This window comes from Actinia tenebrosa, unplaced genomic scaffold (genome assembly GCF_029948245.1).
Source record: "Actinia tenebrosa isolate PJP-AT-01 unplaced genomic scaffold, QUT_ActTen_1.0 PGA_scaffold3__52_contigs__length_22856419, whole genome shotgun sequence".
NCBI classification, from domain to species: Eukaryota; Metazoa; Cnidaria; class Anthozoa; order Actiniaria; family Actiniidae; genus Actinia; species Actinia tenebrosa.
Genome location: NW_028292580.1, coordinates 583,549 through 601,670, shown reverse-complemented (window position 1 = coordinate 601,670; position 18,122 = coordinate 583,549). Strand labels below are relative to the sequence as shown.

The 18,122-nt window shown below is 42.9% G+C and overlaps 2 protein-coding genes across 2 annotated transcripts; one reads left to right on the top strand and one right to left on the bottom strand.

The window, feature by feature from the left end:
* Nucleotides 1–3,494: 3,494 nt before the first annotated feature.
* Nucleotides 3,495–5,150, bottom strand: LOC148907530 (uncharacterized). Its single transcript, XM_089035295.1, has 2 exons — nucleotides 4,272–5,150; nucleotides 3,495–3,848 (listed from the first exon to the last, which is right to left on the bottom strand). Exons 1-2 carry the CDS (start codon nucleotides 5,148–5,150, stop codon nucleotides 3,495–3,497), a joined length of 1,233 nt encoding a protein of 410 aa, XP_088891421.1.
* Nucleotides 5,151–8,927: 3,777 nt separating this feature from the next.
* LOC148907529 (uncharacterized) lies at nucleotides 8,928–9,497 on the top strand. Its single transcript, XM_089035294.1, has one exon. It carries the CDS (start codon nucleotides 8,928–8,930, stop codon nucleotides 9,495–9,497), a length of 570 nt encoding a protein of 189 aa, XP_088891420.1.
* The last annotated feature ends 8,625 nt before the right edge of the window (nucleotides 9,498–18,122 follow it).

Here is an 18,122-nt window from a genome sequence, read left to right as displayed (position 1 = left end):
AAATTAAGAATTTAAGAGTGTGTCCATGATAGGACCAGGCAAAAGCAGGCAGGGGGTGCTACATGGGGGTTCGCCGATTTTGCTGAAACTTGGCACAGTTGTAGGTCTTGGCGAGTTATTTACTATCCTAGAGTATTAGTGGGATCCGTCATTTTGTTGGTGAGTTAGGGTACCCCCCCTAAAATACCCATTTTGACCCAAAAACCAATATAAATCTGCCTCATTTTTACTGAAGCAGAAAAACTTTATTATTGATTGCAGAGATGTAAAACTTTTTTCTATAAAATAGAGAGGTCAGTTAGTGTCACCAGGCAAGGAGGTGTATTTTTCTTTTAAGCCGTTGCCATGGCAACAGTATCTGTGAGACCAAAAATTGCCAAAATTGAATTTACTGTAATATCTTGTGATTCAGAGGTCAATATCTCCAATGTTCACACTGAAAACATCAAAAATGGCTGTTAGGCAATTCAACCTATGTCTTAAATTACTAAAACAAGAAAAAAATTTGCGGGCACTTGTTAACCTTAAAATATATGACGGATTTGCTCAACCCTATTTGAACAATATCACAAAATTCAATGAGATTCAAGCCAACAGGAAAACTGGTAAACATCCTCCAAAAAGCCTTAAATTGGCTTCTAATAAACAATTATAGTTTATATTTTTCTGCAATGTAAGTTATTTTCAAGGATCATCAAAATTAACTTCAAGCGGAGACTTTTGTGTAGACGTGTACTAGCACTTTTTCCTTACCCTTTATTATGATTGTGAATCGTGTTACATTTTGGATTATTCCCCGGAACAACTTACTAAACACCAGAATAGAACGTATTTTCCATGTACATGAAGGAAAAAGCGCCTGTATTTGGGGTTTAGAGCTTGAAGACTTTCTTCGTTTATAGGCAGCAGGATATTCATTATAATTATTCAGTCGAAGGGGATATTAACCGTCCAGCTTTTTAAAATAACTTGTTATAGCTTTGTTCCTTCGTTTTCAGGAATATAAGGCACAAAATTAAATTTATTTGCTCGCTTATTTTGGGAAAAAAACTTGACCATTCTAATCTAAGGGGCTGTTTATATGGAGCGAGGCAGCCCGGTAAGCAGGCTAGCCCGCTTGGCCGAGATGAATTTTGGATTGCGTTTATATGGGAAAATTCAGCCCGCTTACTGGGATGAAATCAGTCATGTGATCATCCAGCCTCGTTAGCATACGAACTCGTCCCGCGAAAATCCAAAAAAAACAACATGGCGGCATGTGCAGTAGGATCAAATCCAGCCCGCTTACTGGGCTGGCTCGTTTATATGGGAATTTTTCCATCCCGCTTGCCGAGATCTCGGCACCGCCCAACCGATTTGATTTGGGTGCAGGGTGCTGCCATTAAAAAAAAATGAAATTCAATACCATTGACCAATCTGCCAATTAAAACTAAGGCAGAGCTTACTATTATTTGTATTTGTAATACAAATCATACAATCAGTAAAAGTACTTGCATGAAATAAACTTGAAAGGTGACTCTCCAAACGCGTACCAGGTACCTCCTATCTTTAGCGAGAAACTGCATTAAACCCTCTCATCTGTAGTCGCTCATTGTTAGAACAAATGCCTTGGTAAAATGAACAGTGCGAGCACGTAATCACGCATTTATGTCCATTGGTGGTAGCACGACTTAAGCGTTAAAATTTTAAGAGTTACGTAACTCTTTTCACGAAAAATACTTCTTTTATTCTATTCTTTGTTGGATTTCATTGTAATGTCAGCATACTTATAGTCGGGCACTAAACCTGAAATATCACAAACAGGCTTGGGCGTATAGAAAGGAGCAACTACTAGTACTCAAAAGGAAAATCCACTGTTTTGCAATGTCGAAAGTTTGGAGGCCGTGGGATGAGCCAGGAACTTCACAAACTACTTCGAAGAAAACAGAAAGGCGTAAGTTTCTAATGTAACTTATTGAATTACTAATGAAATCTCACGGTCTTGAAAATAAATGCAAATTTGTTCCACTTTCAGTCAAGAAAACACCGGGAACGTCCGAGACGTCAGTTATTAAAGAAGCATGGATCAATGAAAGAACTAGAGGTTGGGAAGCAGTAGCATTATGCGCCAAAGAGTTGTTTTTAAGCTCCTACCAAGTGCCACCAGAGGTTAAGACCTACTACAAGAAGTCTAAGTTAACCGCCATTGTGTCCAGGTGGCAGAGGTGCGTTAAAAGTAATGTCCATGTTGTGAATGCGGCTAAGCAAAGTAATACACGCGAAAGAGCAAGTGACGAACAAAAGAGCAAGAACGAATGTTCTATCCAGAAGAAAGACAAGGAGCTCCAAAAGCTTTCGCAGAAACCGCAGACATCGTTTTTGGATGATAGCTCATGTGACGAGAGAAATGCCGATATGCAATATGCTGACATTCAAGAATCAGAAAAAAGAAGAGATAGAGAAAGACGAAACAAGCGAAAAAGGAAAGAAAAAAAAAGCATGACGAAAAAATTGATAGCGATAGAAGTGACATCGACGAGCCACATACCGAGAAAGCCAAACACAAGTCCACGTTGCAGAGAGAGGCTCTTGAAAAGCATTCTTTAATGTGTAATGCGGCTTTAAGTACAATGAAGAAAATGCAAGGGCTTTTCGATAAAATTGAAAATAAAATTTGAAAAGTTACAGTTGTAAAAGGAGAGAGAGCGAGAGATAAAGGAAAAAAAGTCTTGTCTAGCTACCGTTAGCATTCCTAGGAATTTTCGGAATAGTGAAAGACTGGTGTGTGTTTTAGTGTAAATGAAAATATGTCGCTTTCCAAGAGTTGTGCATTTCATATGTTTTATGAAATTCTTGTATTGACAATAAAGAATTGATCTGTGTAAAAATGGACTGGTTTTTTTTCTTAGACCATTACAATGACTTCCCCAGCTGTCTTAGTCATGCAAATATACGGTTTTCACGAGTTCACACCCTCGTAAAACGTAGGGTAAAATAATCGAACTTATGAGAAATCTCTAATAACGCCATGTGCCAGGTGTGGAGCTCTAGACTGATATGTAACATATATACTACATAGTGCTCTCTTACAACAAGTGATTGATAATTGAAAAATTAAACGAGCCTTACCTGTAAGGTGAAGTTTGATTGTGATTCTACCAAATCCAAGGTGACGCGCTGAGGGTTAACATGAGATGCACACGTGCTGCCGTGGATGCTCAGAGTTTTAAATGTTGTGGACACGATATAGAGAAAAAACGGGAGAAAAAACGGGTAAAAAGCACGGGTGGGAAAACAGAATAACTGTAAGGGAGGGCATGTTAACCCTCAGCGCGTCACCTTGGATTTGGTAGAATCACAATCAAACTTCACCTTACAGGTAAGGCTCGTTTAATTTTTCAATTCTACCAAATCACGGTGACGTCACTTCCGGTTAACATGAGACTTTAAAGCAATTATTGTGGACACAACCACTATTGACAAACAAAACAAAACTTTATTATGACAATAACAATTTATCTTAATACCGCTGCAGCAAAATCAGTAAGCACAGGTTTATTATAGAATGTCTGGAAAGTTGAAACTTGAGACCATCCTATGTGCTTCAATATTTCATCAGTCGGAATCATCTGGCTTGCTTTGGATGTAGCAGCTGCTCTGGTGCTGTGAGCCTTGAACTTTGTTGTATCAACACCACTTGCTTGGAGGACAGTTTTAATCCATCGACCTATAGTACTAGTACTAACCGGTCGATAAGGCTTCACGTAGGATATGAGCAGTCGTGAATTGCCTTCATTACGTACACTCTTTGTCACTTCAAGATAGTGTCGAAGAGTGGAATAAACACAGAGTTCCTGTTTGATGTACTTCTTAACAATAAACGATGCAGAAATCAATATCGAGAAATGATAATGTCTGACATCTTTGTCCAGATGTGAGTGCTCGCAAAATAACTAATTTGAATGTTAGTTCCTTTAATGAAAGTTTCTCCAACGGCGACAATAGCTCTATGTATTTCAGTACTGGGTTGACATCCCAAGTCTCCTGATAACGAGGAGTAGGTTTGACAAAATTAAACACTCCCTTCAAATAGCGTACAACAAAGGGGTGATCAGTAATTGTGTAGTGAGTACCAGGAAATTCAAATCCCATTAAATAGTTCGACAAAGCCGAACGTGCTGTATTAATTGTGGAATAGGATAGCTCTTTGATGTGCAAACTGTGCAGAAACTCTAACACGTCATTGATATTTGGGCGCAATGAATCAACTTTCCTCTGTAGACAAAATTCACCCCACCTCCTGATGTGAACATCATATTGCTTCTGTGTACTTGGCCTCCATGAGGACATGAGGACATTGGTAATGTCCTCAGAAATGCTGCATTCAATGAACTGTTGCCTGATACCTTGCATGCCATGAGTTGTAGTTTGCGGCTCAGCGGATGAACATCTTCGTGAACTGGATGGCAAAGCAGTTTCCTGGTGACAAGGAACATTCTGGGCCGATGGATCAGGAGACTTAGAAGCCTTGTAAACCAAGCTTGTGTGGTCCACAGAGGTACTATGGTGGTCACTGTTGCTTGTTCCAAATATATTTTTTGGAGACATCTACTGATTAAACAGAATGGTGGAAACATATAACTGTTAGTGAACTGGGACCAATTCACAGTGAAAGCATCTACATAGGTTGCACAGGGATCTTGTTTCCAAGAAACATAGGTATTCGTTTGATGGTTGATTCGACTGGCAAACAGATCAATCTCAGGGAACCCATACATTCTATCCCATCTATCCCATTCTATCCCATCCTCAAAATGGCGCGACAGTAAGTCTGCAATGGCATTCAGCTGCCCCGGCTGATGAGCCACTGAGAGCCAGAGGTACCGACTGATGGCCCATAACCAAATGTCCTTAGCAATCTGAGTGCATTCCTTACTCTTACAACCTCCCATAGCATTAATATAGGACACTGTGGTAGTATTGTCAGATAAGATCCTAATGTGTTGGTTGGATACTGATTCAAAAAGGGACATGAGCTCCAGTTTAACTGCGAGCATCTCCAGGACATTGATATGATATTTCCTCTCCACTTGGGACCATAGACCTTGGGTTTGACTTTGGGAAGTCCAAGCACCCCAACCCACAGAAGATGCGTCAGACGTAAGAATCATGGTTGGGATACCATGCACAATGTTTCTCCTTGCAGCAGGGAGGGAACTGACTCACCATTCTCATTCTTGGAGACTTTCCCTGGAAAGGGACATTTTCTCATCAATATCCCCTTGGGTAGCTTTTAGGGACACATCTTTGTCTCATTCTAAATTTCTATAATACAGCGGGCCAAACTCCACCCCAGAAAATGTTGATACCAAAGTTCCTATCAAAGATGCAACTTCCCGAATGGTATATGCCTGTCCACATAAATACTTTTGACACATAAGGACAATTTTCTCAATCTTCCTTGGGGTAAAACAAACTGTCATGGTGTCAGAATTTAACACGAAACCCAAAAACTCTAATGACTGTGTAGGATTGAATATAGACATGCTTAGGTGAATGACAAAACCTAGACGAGTAAACAGCTGAGCTGCATGTATGGTAGCCTCACGACAGGCATCTTCAGTATCGTCCGTGAAGAAAGAGTCATCAAGATATCCCAGGCAATTATGTTCATATTGAGTTCGTAAGGTGAAAAAACAGGTTTGAGGACTTTCGTAAAAATACGTGGACTACTTGTCAACCCCATTGGTAGGGCCCGAAATTGAAACAGGTATCCCCTCCATGCAAACTTGAGAAACATTCTATAGGCAGGAGATATTGGTATGGAGTAATAAGCATCTCGCAGGTCGATTGAAGACATAAAACACCCAGGCCTCATTAATTTGATTGCAGACTCAAGCGTATCCATTTTAAACTTATGGTAAGTCACTGATTGGTTAAGGGACTTTAAATTTAAAATCATTCTGTAGACCCAAGGTTCCTTCTTAGGTATTAGAAATATAGGTGAAATAATCTCCCCACGTTCTGACTGACATCGTTCAATAATTTGCTTTTCCAAAAAGGTGTCAATCTCTCTATCAACAGCTTGTTGTTCTGTCAATGTGAATTTGAATTCTGGGTGTAAGGAACTTGAAGAGCCATTTGATGGCATAGGAATGCAATCAAACTCAAGTTCACAATTAGACACACATTGTAAGACAAAGGGGTCCAAGGTAATTGTTTTCCATTCCTCTAAGCAGTGTTGTAATTGGCTAGTTCTAATTGGTGTCTCTGACCCAATAATAGCATGAATTTGAGTCATGTAACTAACCTGAGCTCTGGAAATTATCGACGAGACTCTTTGTCGGTCTGAGTGCATTGTCTGGCTCCTCCCCTCCTGCGGTAGGAGCCTCTCTCTCCTAAAAGAGACCTTGAGCCATAAGCTCTGCCATCTCTTGAAGATGAAGAGGATCTTTGCCGGCTTTGGCTGTTGTAGGGGTGATAACCTTTACGACTGCCTCTCTTGGATTACATTTTCTTTGAAAGCCTGTTTGCCTTATTTACCTCGTCAATTTCTTTTCCAATGTCATCCCCAAACAGTTGATCTGTAATCGGCGTAGTAGGGTTGCAAAGCGAAGCAAACTGCGAATTCAATTCAGGCCTTAAGGACTCCCGCCGGCGAAGGTTCAGTTCTCGATTACCTGCCAAGGCAAGAACTAAAGAGTGTGCAAGAACAGACTTCATCTCTCCTGTTGCCTTCTCGCAGGCAGACATCATGGCATACATGGCAGTAATAAAATACTGTTGAGACTTTTGAAAAGCCCTATCTGTGGCTTTGGTATTCTGGCTTAACTGATTCCAAACAGCTCTATTGACCAGCAATTTGCAATTTTCTGGTCGAAGATATTTTGACATCAAATCGTCGAGTTTTGACTTGGGTAGCTTTTCTTTAACCAGTTCCTCCACCATGGTGGCTAATTTAGAATCAACGGCTGGCCCAGTCTTATCTGATGTAGAGAATTCATCTGCAAGATAAAGTAAAAATATCCCAAATTAAACTTCTTACCTAATGAACGAAGTGAAAAATATTATCGATAAAGTCTCCAGAACTTCGAAGGATTCGAAGAGATCCGAACTCCACGGCTAAGCTTTGTGTACTGAGCATCCACGGCAGCACGTGTGCATCTCATGTTAACCGGAAGTGACGTCACCGTGATTTGGTAGAATACTATATTGCCAATACAGTATGACTAGAAATAAGCATGTAGTGACAAAAGCATTCTCAATTCTATAAAAAAAAATCAATTTCTCATTTTAATTTCGGTTTCAGGGTGTGATCTGTCAAAGGAATTAGAAGACTGAAAGTTGTTTATGCATTAAGAATTTACAAAATTGGGAAGGCCACCAGTGTACGACCCAGAGGAATTCGAGTTGTTGTGCCACAGAGACGGGGCAAAATCTATTTTCAAAACAATCGCAGATGCCATGACAACTAAAAGACAGTCAAAAGAAAGGGAAATCGCTAATCGGAAGATGGCAGCGTATATTATCTACAAGCTTTGTTATGGTCTCAGTCAAGTTTGCAACTGGCTGAAGACAGACCACGCCTTTTTTTAAAGCAATCAAATATCAATAAGGAAGGGATGGAGACAGCAAATGTTCTGGGGGACACAGTGTGCATATCTAAGGCTGATAAATTGGTAACGCAATTGAGCGAGGAGCCTGCACAGTCAATTGATCAAGTTGTCAATGAAGCAATCAAACACGGGTGGCAGCTTGTGCTGGTTGTTGATGACTATACAGCCAAACATACAATACGACGACCACTAACAACTACACTCACCCACTACACTCAACTCATACATCACAGTCAACCCAGCCATCACAGTCAACCCAGCCATCACAGTCAACCCAGCCATCACAGTCAACCCAGCCATCAGTCAGCCCAACTATCACAGTCAGCCCAATATCACAGTCAGCCCAATATCACAGTCAGCCCAACTATCACAGCCAACTCCCTTATCACAGTCAGCCCAACCATCATATATGTTTCCGACACAACAGCAACTAATCCTACATCCATATGTACACTACAGTCATGTAATTTAATGATTTCTGCCACAACAACTATGTTAGTCCCTGATCTTTGGAATACCAATAGGCAGTAATGCTTGTACTATCATCGCTCTCATTGGGGCTATGAAGTTTCTGTCTGGCACAGTTCCTGTCCCTTCTCTTCACAATATTTTATCAACTGTGGCAGAATTTGCTAACTCAATGAGAGAAGGAAGCATTCTTTACAACAATCTGAATCTACCAGTAAACCAGCCAAATTTAAATGTCCGGGAGGCCCTAGCATTCTCATTCTCATGGTAACCAAGAAGGATTGCTGGCCGTAGCAAGCTATGAACAAATAGACTTATATGCCGGTTTTTACTGTAGCTGTGAATAACTATATATGTCTTTGTCTTATGTCTTTATAATGCTAATTCAGTATGACAGGATGATAATAGCATTAGTGAGGCTCAGCATGATAGAAATACTTATGTGGTACTCTTCCTAGATTTTTCACAATAATATATTAATACATATTCATTAGCTAAGAAATTCTAGGCTTAATTTAGCAGGCAATATTCCCAAAAATATGCCGCCGATTATTTTGAAGTCTAAAATAAGGTTTCACACATAATATCATAAAATGTTTGAGCTGAATTTCTCTGAAAGAGAACCACCGATATACATTCTTATATGTTATGAACAAACTAGAGAACTGTAGTAACCTGGAACTAGTGATGGATCACGTGACGACGCCTCGTGCTCGTTCTTCGTTGTTGTGTGTTGAGAGCTGGATAAAATCCGTGAAAACCTCCAATTATTGACCATTTATCATATTGGCGACGAGGAAAAAGCGAAGATCATCGACCAAACGCCAAGAGAAGTCAACTCCTGAGCTTGTGAGTGCAAAAGCCATGACAACGTTTGGAAAAATCGAGGAATATGACGAGACCGAAGATTGGAGTAATTATGTCGAACGACTACACCATTATTTTGAAGCCAACGAAATCGCACATGCAGACAAACAGAAAGCAATTTTTCTGGCAACCATTGGAACAAAAACGTATAAGTTCATCCGTAATTTAGTCGCCCCGAATCATCCGAAAGACAAGAGTTTCGACGACCTGACGAAGTTAGTACAGGAGTACTACAAGCCCAAACCTTCTGTTATTGTTCAGCGATTTAAGCTTAACAAGAGACACCAGGAGAGCGGTGAGTCTATCTCAGCATTCTTAGCTGAACTAAGAAACCTTTCGCAGTATTGTGAATTTGGCCAGACATTAGACGAAACGTTGCGTGATCGTTTAGTATGTGGTACTTCCAATGAAAAAATTCAGAAACGCCTTCTCGTTGAGCCCAAATTAACCCTTAAGCGAGCCCTAGAACTGGCATTGGCCATAGAAACGGCAGAAAAGGATGCAGTAGATTTAAGTAAAGCATCTAAAAGCGAAGAAAATGCGAATCAAGCATTTCATGTTTCATGATGGCGCCAAACCGAGAAACCACAGGAAGTCCGCGCCCAATAGTGAGAAGCAATGCTACCATTGCAATGGGCCTCACGAATCTTTCCACCTAAAATGTTTTCGACTGATGGGAGCGAAAGGGATCCAGTGGCAGTCTACAAAACCTTTGCTATGAAAAGACCTGAAAAGATGAGAAGTCCAGATGCTCCATTTTACATCGCTGTCAACAATATAAAATCAAAGTCCCTTGATAAATTCTGGTTCAAGAACAATGCAGTCGGCGTCAATAAACTTGGAAGTCTCATGAAAGAAATGACAAGAAAAGCAGGATTGAATAATGATAAGCTTTGCAACCATAGTGCTAGGAAAACAATGATTCAAACTCTAAGCGAAAACGTGCCGCCAACTCAAATTGCTCAACTGTCTGGGCATAAAAACCTAAAAAGTATTAAGAATTACAGTCATCCAAGTACAAGAAAGCAGATTAGTACTATTAGTACTACGTATACTAGTGTCACTCCATTCACCCAAACTACAAACACATCAACTTCAAATGTTCAAGAAGTTTCTCCTGTCATGAACTCTGGACAACGAGCTGCAATGGCTTTGTTTTCAAACGCCGTAATTCATGAAGGACAATTTTCAGTTACAATAAACGCTGTAAATCAGTCACCACCACTTACTCCGCTCAACGAAAACCCTCCAAAGCAGCGGAAAAGAATAAGAATTCAAAGTGATTCAGCAGCAGTAAGGGGGACTCGCGAAATCCGAATCACCAAGCATCGAATTTCGCGGGTATTACCCACGTTTCAGGCCCCTCTAAATGCATGCGTCGGCAGCGGGTATTACCCACGCGATGATTCCCTTACTGCTGCTGTGTTTGCGAAATCTATGATATATATATGCATGAATGTAAAGAGTTTGTTTATGACTTCTGTGTAAAGTGCTTGAAACCCAAGTTTATGCCCACTAAACCAAATAAGTATATTTGTTGTGGCAAGAAAATGCAAATAGAAGATGACACGTCAGCGCAGTGTTACAAGTGTGGTAAGAACATTCGTAATGCCGTACCAAATGCTACCAGAGAGCAATATTACGCTAATGGAGGTCGTAAGAAAACACCTTATAAGAGAATAAAATACTTTAGGGACTGGATGAGTCATATCCAAGGTTATCGACCGGTATATTTAAACAACGAAGTAAGGAAGAAAATCATACACCACTTAGAAGAGCCAACCCCGCAAAGTCTACGGAAGACATTGAAAAAATTAAAGCTAGGGAAATATTACCAAGCTATTCCCTATCTTTTGTCTGAAATTACCGGTAAGTCTATTCCCGAGGTTTCTGATATGACAAAAGCCGAGTGGATGTTTTCTCGGCTGGATAAGGATATTCCTTATTACCCTAACGTAATTTACGAAATATTTTACAAAATAGACCCCAACCACCCCCTATTAGGATGGATTCCGAGAAGATAAAAATGCAAAACTGGCGTTGCCAGAAACCCCACTGGGGAATGCATCGCGCAGAACACCAAGCTATCCCCAGTGGGGTTTTTTGCATTTTGGGCTTACGAGGCTTATTTCATCCCGCGCCAGAGGCCCTCTAGTACATACACATATATCTTTCTTACGACCCACCAGAGGGTGAACTCCGGACAGCGTCCTGAGACACCCCCCGACTTTTCCAACTTTTCCTTGCGAAACCCCCCATCGCGGGGTTGAATCGCACTTTCTATCTTCCCTTTTCCACCCCTCCCCCCACGGTTGCTGTGAGTGGGGGAGGCTTTTTTTTCACTCACAGCAACCGGTCCTAATGCGTCTACAGCGAGGCTTGAACTCGGGACTTTAGGCCTCCCCAGCTCCAAAGTCCACGATCACAAGCGAACGCCAGACACATCTGGACGCTTATGTATGTGAAAATTATTATATTTATGTCTTACACTCTAATTTGCATATTTTCTAGACTGACGTTCGATATGTAAATAGAATCCCGTTACGCTCTTTTCGAAGCAGATGTTCAATGAGCGAGCTTTCTTTGAAGCTCTTCTTTTGCCTCCTGGTAGATCTTTTTGCGAGATTCCTCGGAAAGATCTTTTACGACTGTTTTTTTATTCCTTATGTCCGTCTTTAGTTTCTCGTATTTGTCTTCTTCGGCCAGAATAAGCGAAAATACTACATCATCTATTTTACGGTCACGCAAAGCCTTTGAGACAAGGTCAGTGATCGTATTTACTTTAGCCCTTGACAGAGCTATTGTCGTGTCGTGTTTTGATATTTTGCTTGACAACTGTTTCATAATGCCCGTAGCAACAGCCGAAATGATACCACAGGCTGCCCCAACGCCGGCCAAAGGAACTCCAACAATTATTCCCGGTCCAGTAAGCGAAGTAGCAACGCCAGAGCCCGTTAACACAACGGATATGGACCCTGAAGTTATCGCAATCTTATGTAGCGTACTCCGGGCTCTGACGTATTTCTTCCTAACTTTTTCGTAGTGTTTTGCTTGCCCTTCCAGGTAAGCCAGGATTAAATTTGCTTTATTGAGCCTGAAGTTTTCGGTATTCATTTCGTTAGGTTCCGTTATTGGTGCCGTAGTGTGATAATTGGGAACATCTGGGTACAACTGAGGTGCTGATGGTATAACATCCATTATATATACTAATGTACGACGCTTTTGGGAATGATATTGAGGAGCAGCCACATCACGACAACCGGGATTACTGGAACTGGAGGGCCTTTAGGAAGATGTTTCCGCATGCAGACCCCAGTAAGTTCGAAAGAAGACCCGATGGAATTTACTATAACGGCTCTAGGATGTACAGCAATGAGGATTTGAAACCAAAAATAATGAAAGAGGTACAGCATTTGTCAATAACAAAGGAGGTACAGCCTAATTTCCCAAAGAATCTATTAATAACCAACCAGGATTACCCATTTTACGATGCTGAAGGTGGCGTAAACAACTTTGATAAGATAGTGACGCATTTGAAGATCCCAGTGGGTAAGCAAACCTTTGACGTAGTAATAAGGGATATCTTTAAGGATTTTAACCTTACGCACACTTCAGGAAAAGAAGCCCACGAATGGTTAAGGGGACCTAACTTTAAGTACTGGCCGCAGCAGTTAAACTTTGCCGTCTGGGCGGCTACAAAAGGCTGCGGGGTTGCCACGGATATGTTTGACATTGCCTTCCTAAGGTTTCACGTTGCCTTTACTATGCGGCGCATATTGAAGGAGCTGAGAGTGCCCCTGCCGGGGGAAAAGCCATTCAATCGAATGAATAACCACTACGATTCCGCTGCCCTAGAAAGACTAATGAATGAGTTTAAGCCGCAGCAAAAAGACTTTCGTTATCGGGAGGGCGCCACGCATGGCTTGGGTATCATTTATGCTTGGCATGTTGACGGCGTGCGTCCAGCAGACATGTATCATCAAAAATACCCCGGGGTCCTAAAGTTTTATGACTTGGGTGGTCGCAAGAATGACGTTACGCTGATCGATAGGATTGAGACGATTTACCCCAGTCCATGGGATCCATTCGTATTATTAAAAGGAAAAGGCCTAAGAAACCTAGCCAGGATCAACCGCAGCATTGAAGCATTCGTCTACTGCACCCTGGGAGCTCAGGTAAATACCCGCAGCCCCATTGTTGGATCCCAAGGTGCTTCACGGGAAACGCAACAAGAATTCCTAACCCTGTTTGAGTCCGCAATAATAGAAAATGACATATCCAAGTCAGTTCAAAGATATCAATTGGCGGTGCAGCAATCTAAAGTGCGGCTAGATTATGCCTTGAGTCCTGGTTGTTGGTTGATGCCAAGTAATTTGGTTATCAACGCCAATTCCGTCGTGGGTTATAACAACAAACTTCAACGAGCAACCAAAGACATGAAGTTTGGAGCAAATGACGTGAACTCTGACATGACCAAGGGCATTCCTCACTTCGTAGAGAAGCCAAAAAAGTCACACCAAACAAAGCCGCCCGTAGTTAAGGTATCAAAGAAGGCCCTGCCTACGATACCCGAGGAATATGACCATAACTTATTAAAAGCCGGCTTAGCAGCTGCAAGCATTGGTCTGAGCTATTATATATGGCGATGAACAACCCCTACGTAGCTGGAGTAGATTGTGTCTATACGACTTACACAGGGGAGAAAAAATACACCCAGGCATCTTGGGTTGATGTCACAGGGATGTCCGTGGATTTGAACTACTCCGGAAAGAAGTTGATATTATGTAGCATTTCTTTGGGAGCCGTTAGCAGTGCGAATGTAGGATTTCGTTTCTGCGACGACAATGGCATACTGCAGCCCATGCGCGCGAAGACGAACAACAGAGAGCCTACGCATTTCTCAGTAGAGCCGCCAACGAATAGCTCTGAGAATCTTTCCGTTTGGACTTTTCATCTAGTTGCCGACTGCCATGGGAAAGTGAAGCTGCAAATGCGCATAGATGACTCCGGGAGCGTTTGCATAAATAGCATAGAAAATCAAAGGGATACTGTCTATAACCACATGACCATCAGCGCTTTGACGGTGATGAGCCTTTAAATATATGAATCCATACGTGAGGGAAACGCGCTATACCCACCGCTTAGATGAAGAGGGATATGACAACGGCGCTTGGTATGACGTTGGAATGTGGGTTGAGGTTGGGGGGACTGCATTGGTCATTTGCACTATTAGCATTAATGCAAATACGCATGCAAATGTGGGGTTTAGGCTTATCGATGAAAATAATAAGCCCCTGCTTCCTTATCGAACTTCAGCGAACACCAGGAAAGTTACCCATTTTTCGATGGAGCCCTACACTAGGTCCACTGAAGACCTAACGCCAGTGACTTTTCATATGCTAGCCAATTGTAAATATGCTAAGTTGCAAGTCACTTCTGATGACGGCAAGTTTGGAATAAATCGCATAGGTCGCAGGCCCGCTAATGCAGCCTGGAGTCATAAGCCCATTTCTACCATGAGCGTGTTGCCGTTGGTTCCAGATTACCAGGGCGGCGCTAATACTGTCTTTCATTATCCTCAAAGCAGGACACCGTCCGATGATAAGGCTAAGCCTTCATCTTCTTCAGGAGGACCACCCCAATAGCTACTACTAGTATCCAAATGTTATTCCCCACAAACTTCAACAGTTCTCCGCCGGCCCTAAGTGCCAAGGAAACAACTGAACCAAGCAGCCCAGGCAAGCCGGCTTGCCATCTTTTTTCCTAAGTCCGTCAGCCCATTGCCTAATTTCTTTACGCCTGCGCCCGTAGCCTTAAGTGCGGATAGGATAACCCCTACTACGCTCGAAATAGCGACCGCAAATGCCAGCGGAACGCCATACTTCACCAGAGCTCTTTTTACCTTTTCCTTGGTGGTAAGCCCCAACTCCTTTTCCAGGTTTTCCTTTTGCACCTGTAATTCCGCAAGGCGTACCTGAAGGGTTTCAACTTCCTTTTGGGCTGCCACCCTTTCCTCTTCGGGACGAGTTTGGTCGTTGATTACCTCCTGCTGCCGCTCTATTTGCCCCTCCAGGTCTTCAGTGGCCTGATCTCTTTGCCTGATTTGCTCTTCTTTGGTGTTAATTTCGGCAACCAACTGCCGCCGTTCCTCCAAAGAGCCGGCTATGGTGATATGCAAGTTTTTAGCTTCCTCCTTGCTAATATCCAGGTCTTGCAGGGCAAGATCGAAGGCCTTTTGGGCTTGGTCCCTATCGCGCAGGGCATTGTCTCTTTGTTCTCTCATTTTTATCATTTGCTGATTTTTGTCGTCAAGTTCTCTCTTTTTAGCATCGAGGAGCAGTTTGCTCTGTCTCATGTAATCTGCCTCCCTTTCCTCCAACGTTTCTTGTAGCCCCTCGACGTATTTGTATTGTAGGAGTTGCAGGACTGGCAGGAGGCGTAGCTTTGGCGTATCTAATATAATGATCGTCTTTTTGGAAAGCGACAAGAATGACTTTACCACTTATCTGAATCCCCCCATCAAAGCCCATAAGGTTCGGCTCATAAGTTGCTCTTTGTACAATTCTTGGTATAATTTAGTCAATGGTATGGTCACCGTGCATAAGGGATCTAACAATTATCAAGGCGTAATGCTACCCGATGGACATTACACGCCAATCACCCTTGCTAAGGAGCTCGCCAAGCGCGGTTATACTCTCACCACGGGATTGCCGCACGAAATGACCTTCAAACATAATCTACCAAACAATTTTTCGGTAACCCTAGGAAAATACGACGCATTGGGATCTTTACTAGGTGTCTCAGGCAAGGAAATTACCAACACGGCCATACCCGTGAAATGGAAAGTCGCATCCTCTTATGAAGTCTATTGCGACTTGGTCAATAGTTACAGCAATGGAGAAAAGTCTTCTCTTATGTCCAAGTTTCTGCCCAAAGGTAATCCATTTGACCCAGTAGAATACACTCCCATTTCTTTGTGCTATGATTTGTCTAATTTGGTAGAAAGCATAAACATCACCATCAAAGTGGACGGAGAGACGGTGGATTTTAACGGACGTAAGATCAATCTTGTTTTGGAATTTATATAATGGGCCGCGTAGAGGACAAACTTAAAAGGATTTACTATGGGCCTGAAGGCTATTGGAAAGGAGCGTCAGCTATTAAGAAACTCGCGACCGCGGCCAGGGTATCAGAAGAAACGGCTAAGAACTGGCTAAGAAAACAAACCCTCTGGCAGGTTTATCTTCCCGTGCCTAAGTACATTCTCAGGCCCAGCTTTACCGTAAATGCCCCCAATGAAGTTCATCAGGCGGATTTGCTTTTCTTACCGCACGACAAGGTGAGAAGAAAGACCTATAGATACGCTTTGACCGTAGTCGATATCGCAAGCAGATACAAGGACGCCGAACCCATAACCAGCAAGGATTCTGGGGAAGTCGCAGAAGCCCTAGGTAGGATTTATAAGCGCGTCTTGAAATGGCCTAAGCTGCTGCAAGTGGATGCGGGGACAGAGTTCATGGGCGTGGTTACTAAGACCCTGAAAGACCACGACACTAAGATTAGGAGAGCCAAAGCTGAGTACCACAGGGGTCAGAGCATTGTTGGATACCAGTATTGGAAAGAGCTGGAAGATCCCTCCAAACGCAACAGGGAATGGACTCAAAGGCTCCCCCAGGTCGTCGTGGCTTTGAACAACGAGGTGGCCAGGGCTACGGGAATGAAACCCAAGGATGCCATAAAAAAGAAACACGTGGAACACAAGTCCTACGACAGAAGCTCAAGGGCGGTCGGACTGAAGGAAAAAAAGCTCCCCCGCGACATAGTGGTCAGATACCTCTATCAGCCGGGGGAACTCGAAGGTGGCAGTAAGAGAGCCACGGATCCTAACTGGTCTTTGGAAACGTATGAGATTTCGAAGTCCGTCACCAAGGAAGGGCAACCCGTGTTGTATTACCTAGATGGCCCAAGTCGCGGATTTGTTAAGGAAGAGCTGCTCATAGTCCCCAAAGACTCAGAGTAGTGCTGCTCCACGCGCCTGATTACACTCTAGGCATGTCAGTCTTACATTGCCTCTACAATGCCCGCGTTTATTATTTATGCGATCCACGGAGAACTGCTGATCATCATTCGGGTCAAACCTCCATAGTAGCGGTATGTTACACTTGGCACACCGCGCCCCTTTCTCATAGACGTCGTCTACACATAGGTCGAACGTCATATCTTTTTCTTCGTCGTGCCGCTTGTAGCGAAGGAGTTTCTTAGCAATGTTCTCTTTGGCTACGTCCTCTGGCGTTTTATCGTAGCGCAATTGCGGACCCCAGGCTCTTTTTAACTGTTTGGCATACTCCACACGACTTACGGCGGTGTAGATAAGGTTGCTCCAACACAGCCGCTGGTCTATGATCCATAAGGTTTCTTTTATGGTAAGCCCTTGCGCGCTGTAGACTGTCATGCAATAGCCTAAGCGCCAGTCTGGATGGGAGGTTATTTTTTCCACCTTTTCTATGGGTACCCAGGCTTTATCGTGCGTTACTGCGTTCTGCAGTTGGATGTCCGTGCCTGGTACTAAGACATCTTTTGTTTGCATGCGGGTGTCACGTGGCTTATAACAAACGGGCACCAAATGACTAGGGAACCGCTCCTGGTGTATTTTGAGTAGATCTTTTTGTATGCGCGACTGCGCTGCGCGCTTACTGCTTAGCACCAAATCCTCAGGATGCCAAGAATACAGGAAGTCTTCGTAAGACTTTGCTCGTACCCTCTTACGTAACACCTTAGATTGTTCGGCGTCGCTAAGGCCCCTTAATTCTGCCTTTAATTTCCTCACTTGATCCTTGCTACGGTAGTCTGTGTTAATTTCTTCATGATAGTCTACCATTTCTTTTAACCATTCATGGGGCATTTCTCCGGCTATAGGAGGTGGTTGACATGGATCCCCGGCAAATACGACTTGGCACTTTCCGCGGAGGAAGTCTACGAACTCCTGCAGGATTTCTAAGGGCACGGTACAGATTTCATCCCAAAGTATCACGGGAGGTATGTCGTGGATAGCTTCCGGCACCCACTTTTGGCCATTCCAGCGAAAGAAGCTGTGGTAAGTTTGCGCGTCGTGGCCCATTTCGCAGAGTTCCCTTTCCAAGCGGTGCGTTGGCGTTAGCACCTTTATCTTAGAAAAGAGTTCTAACACACGCG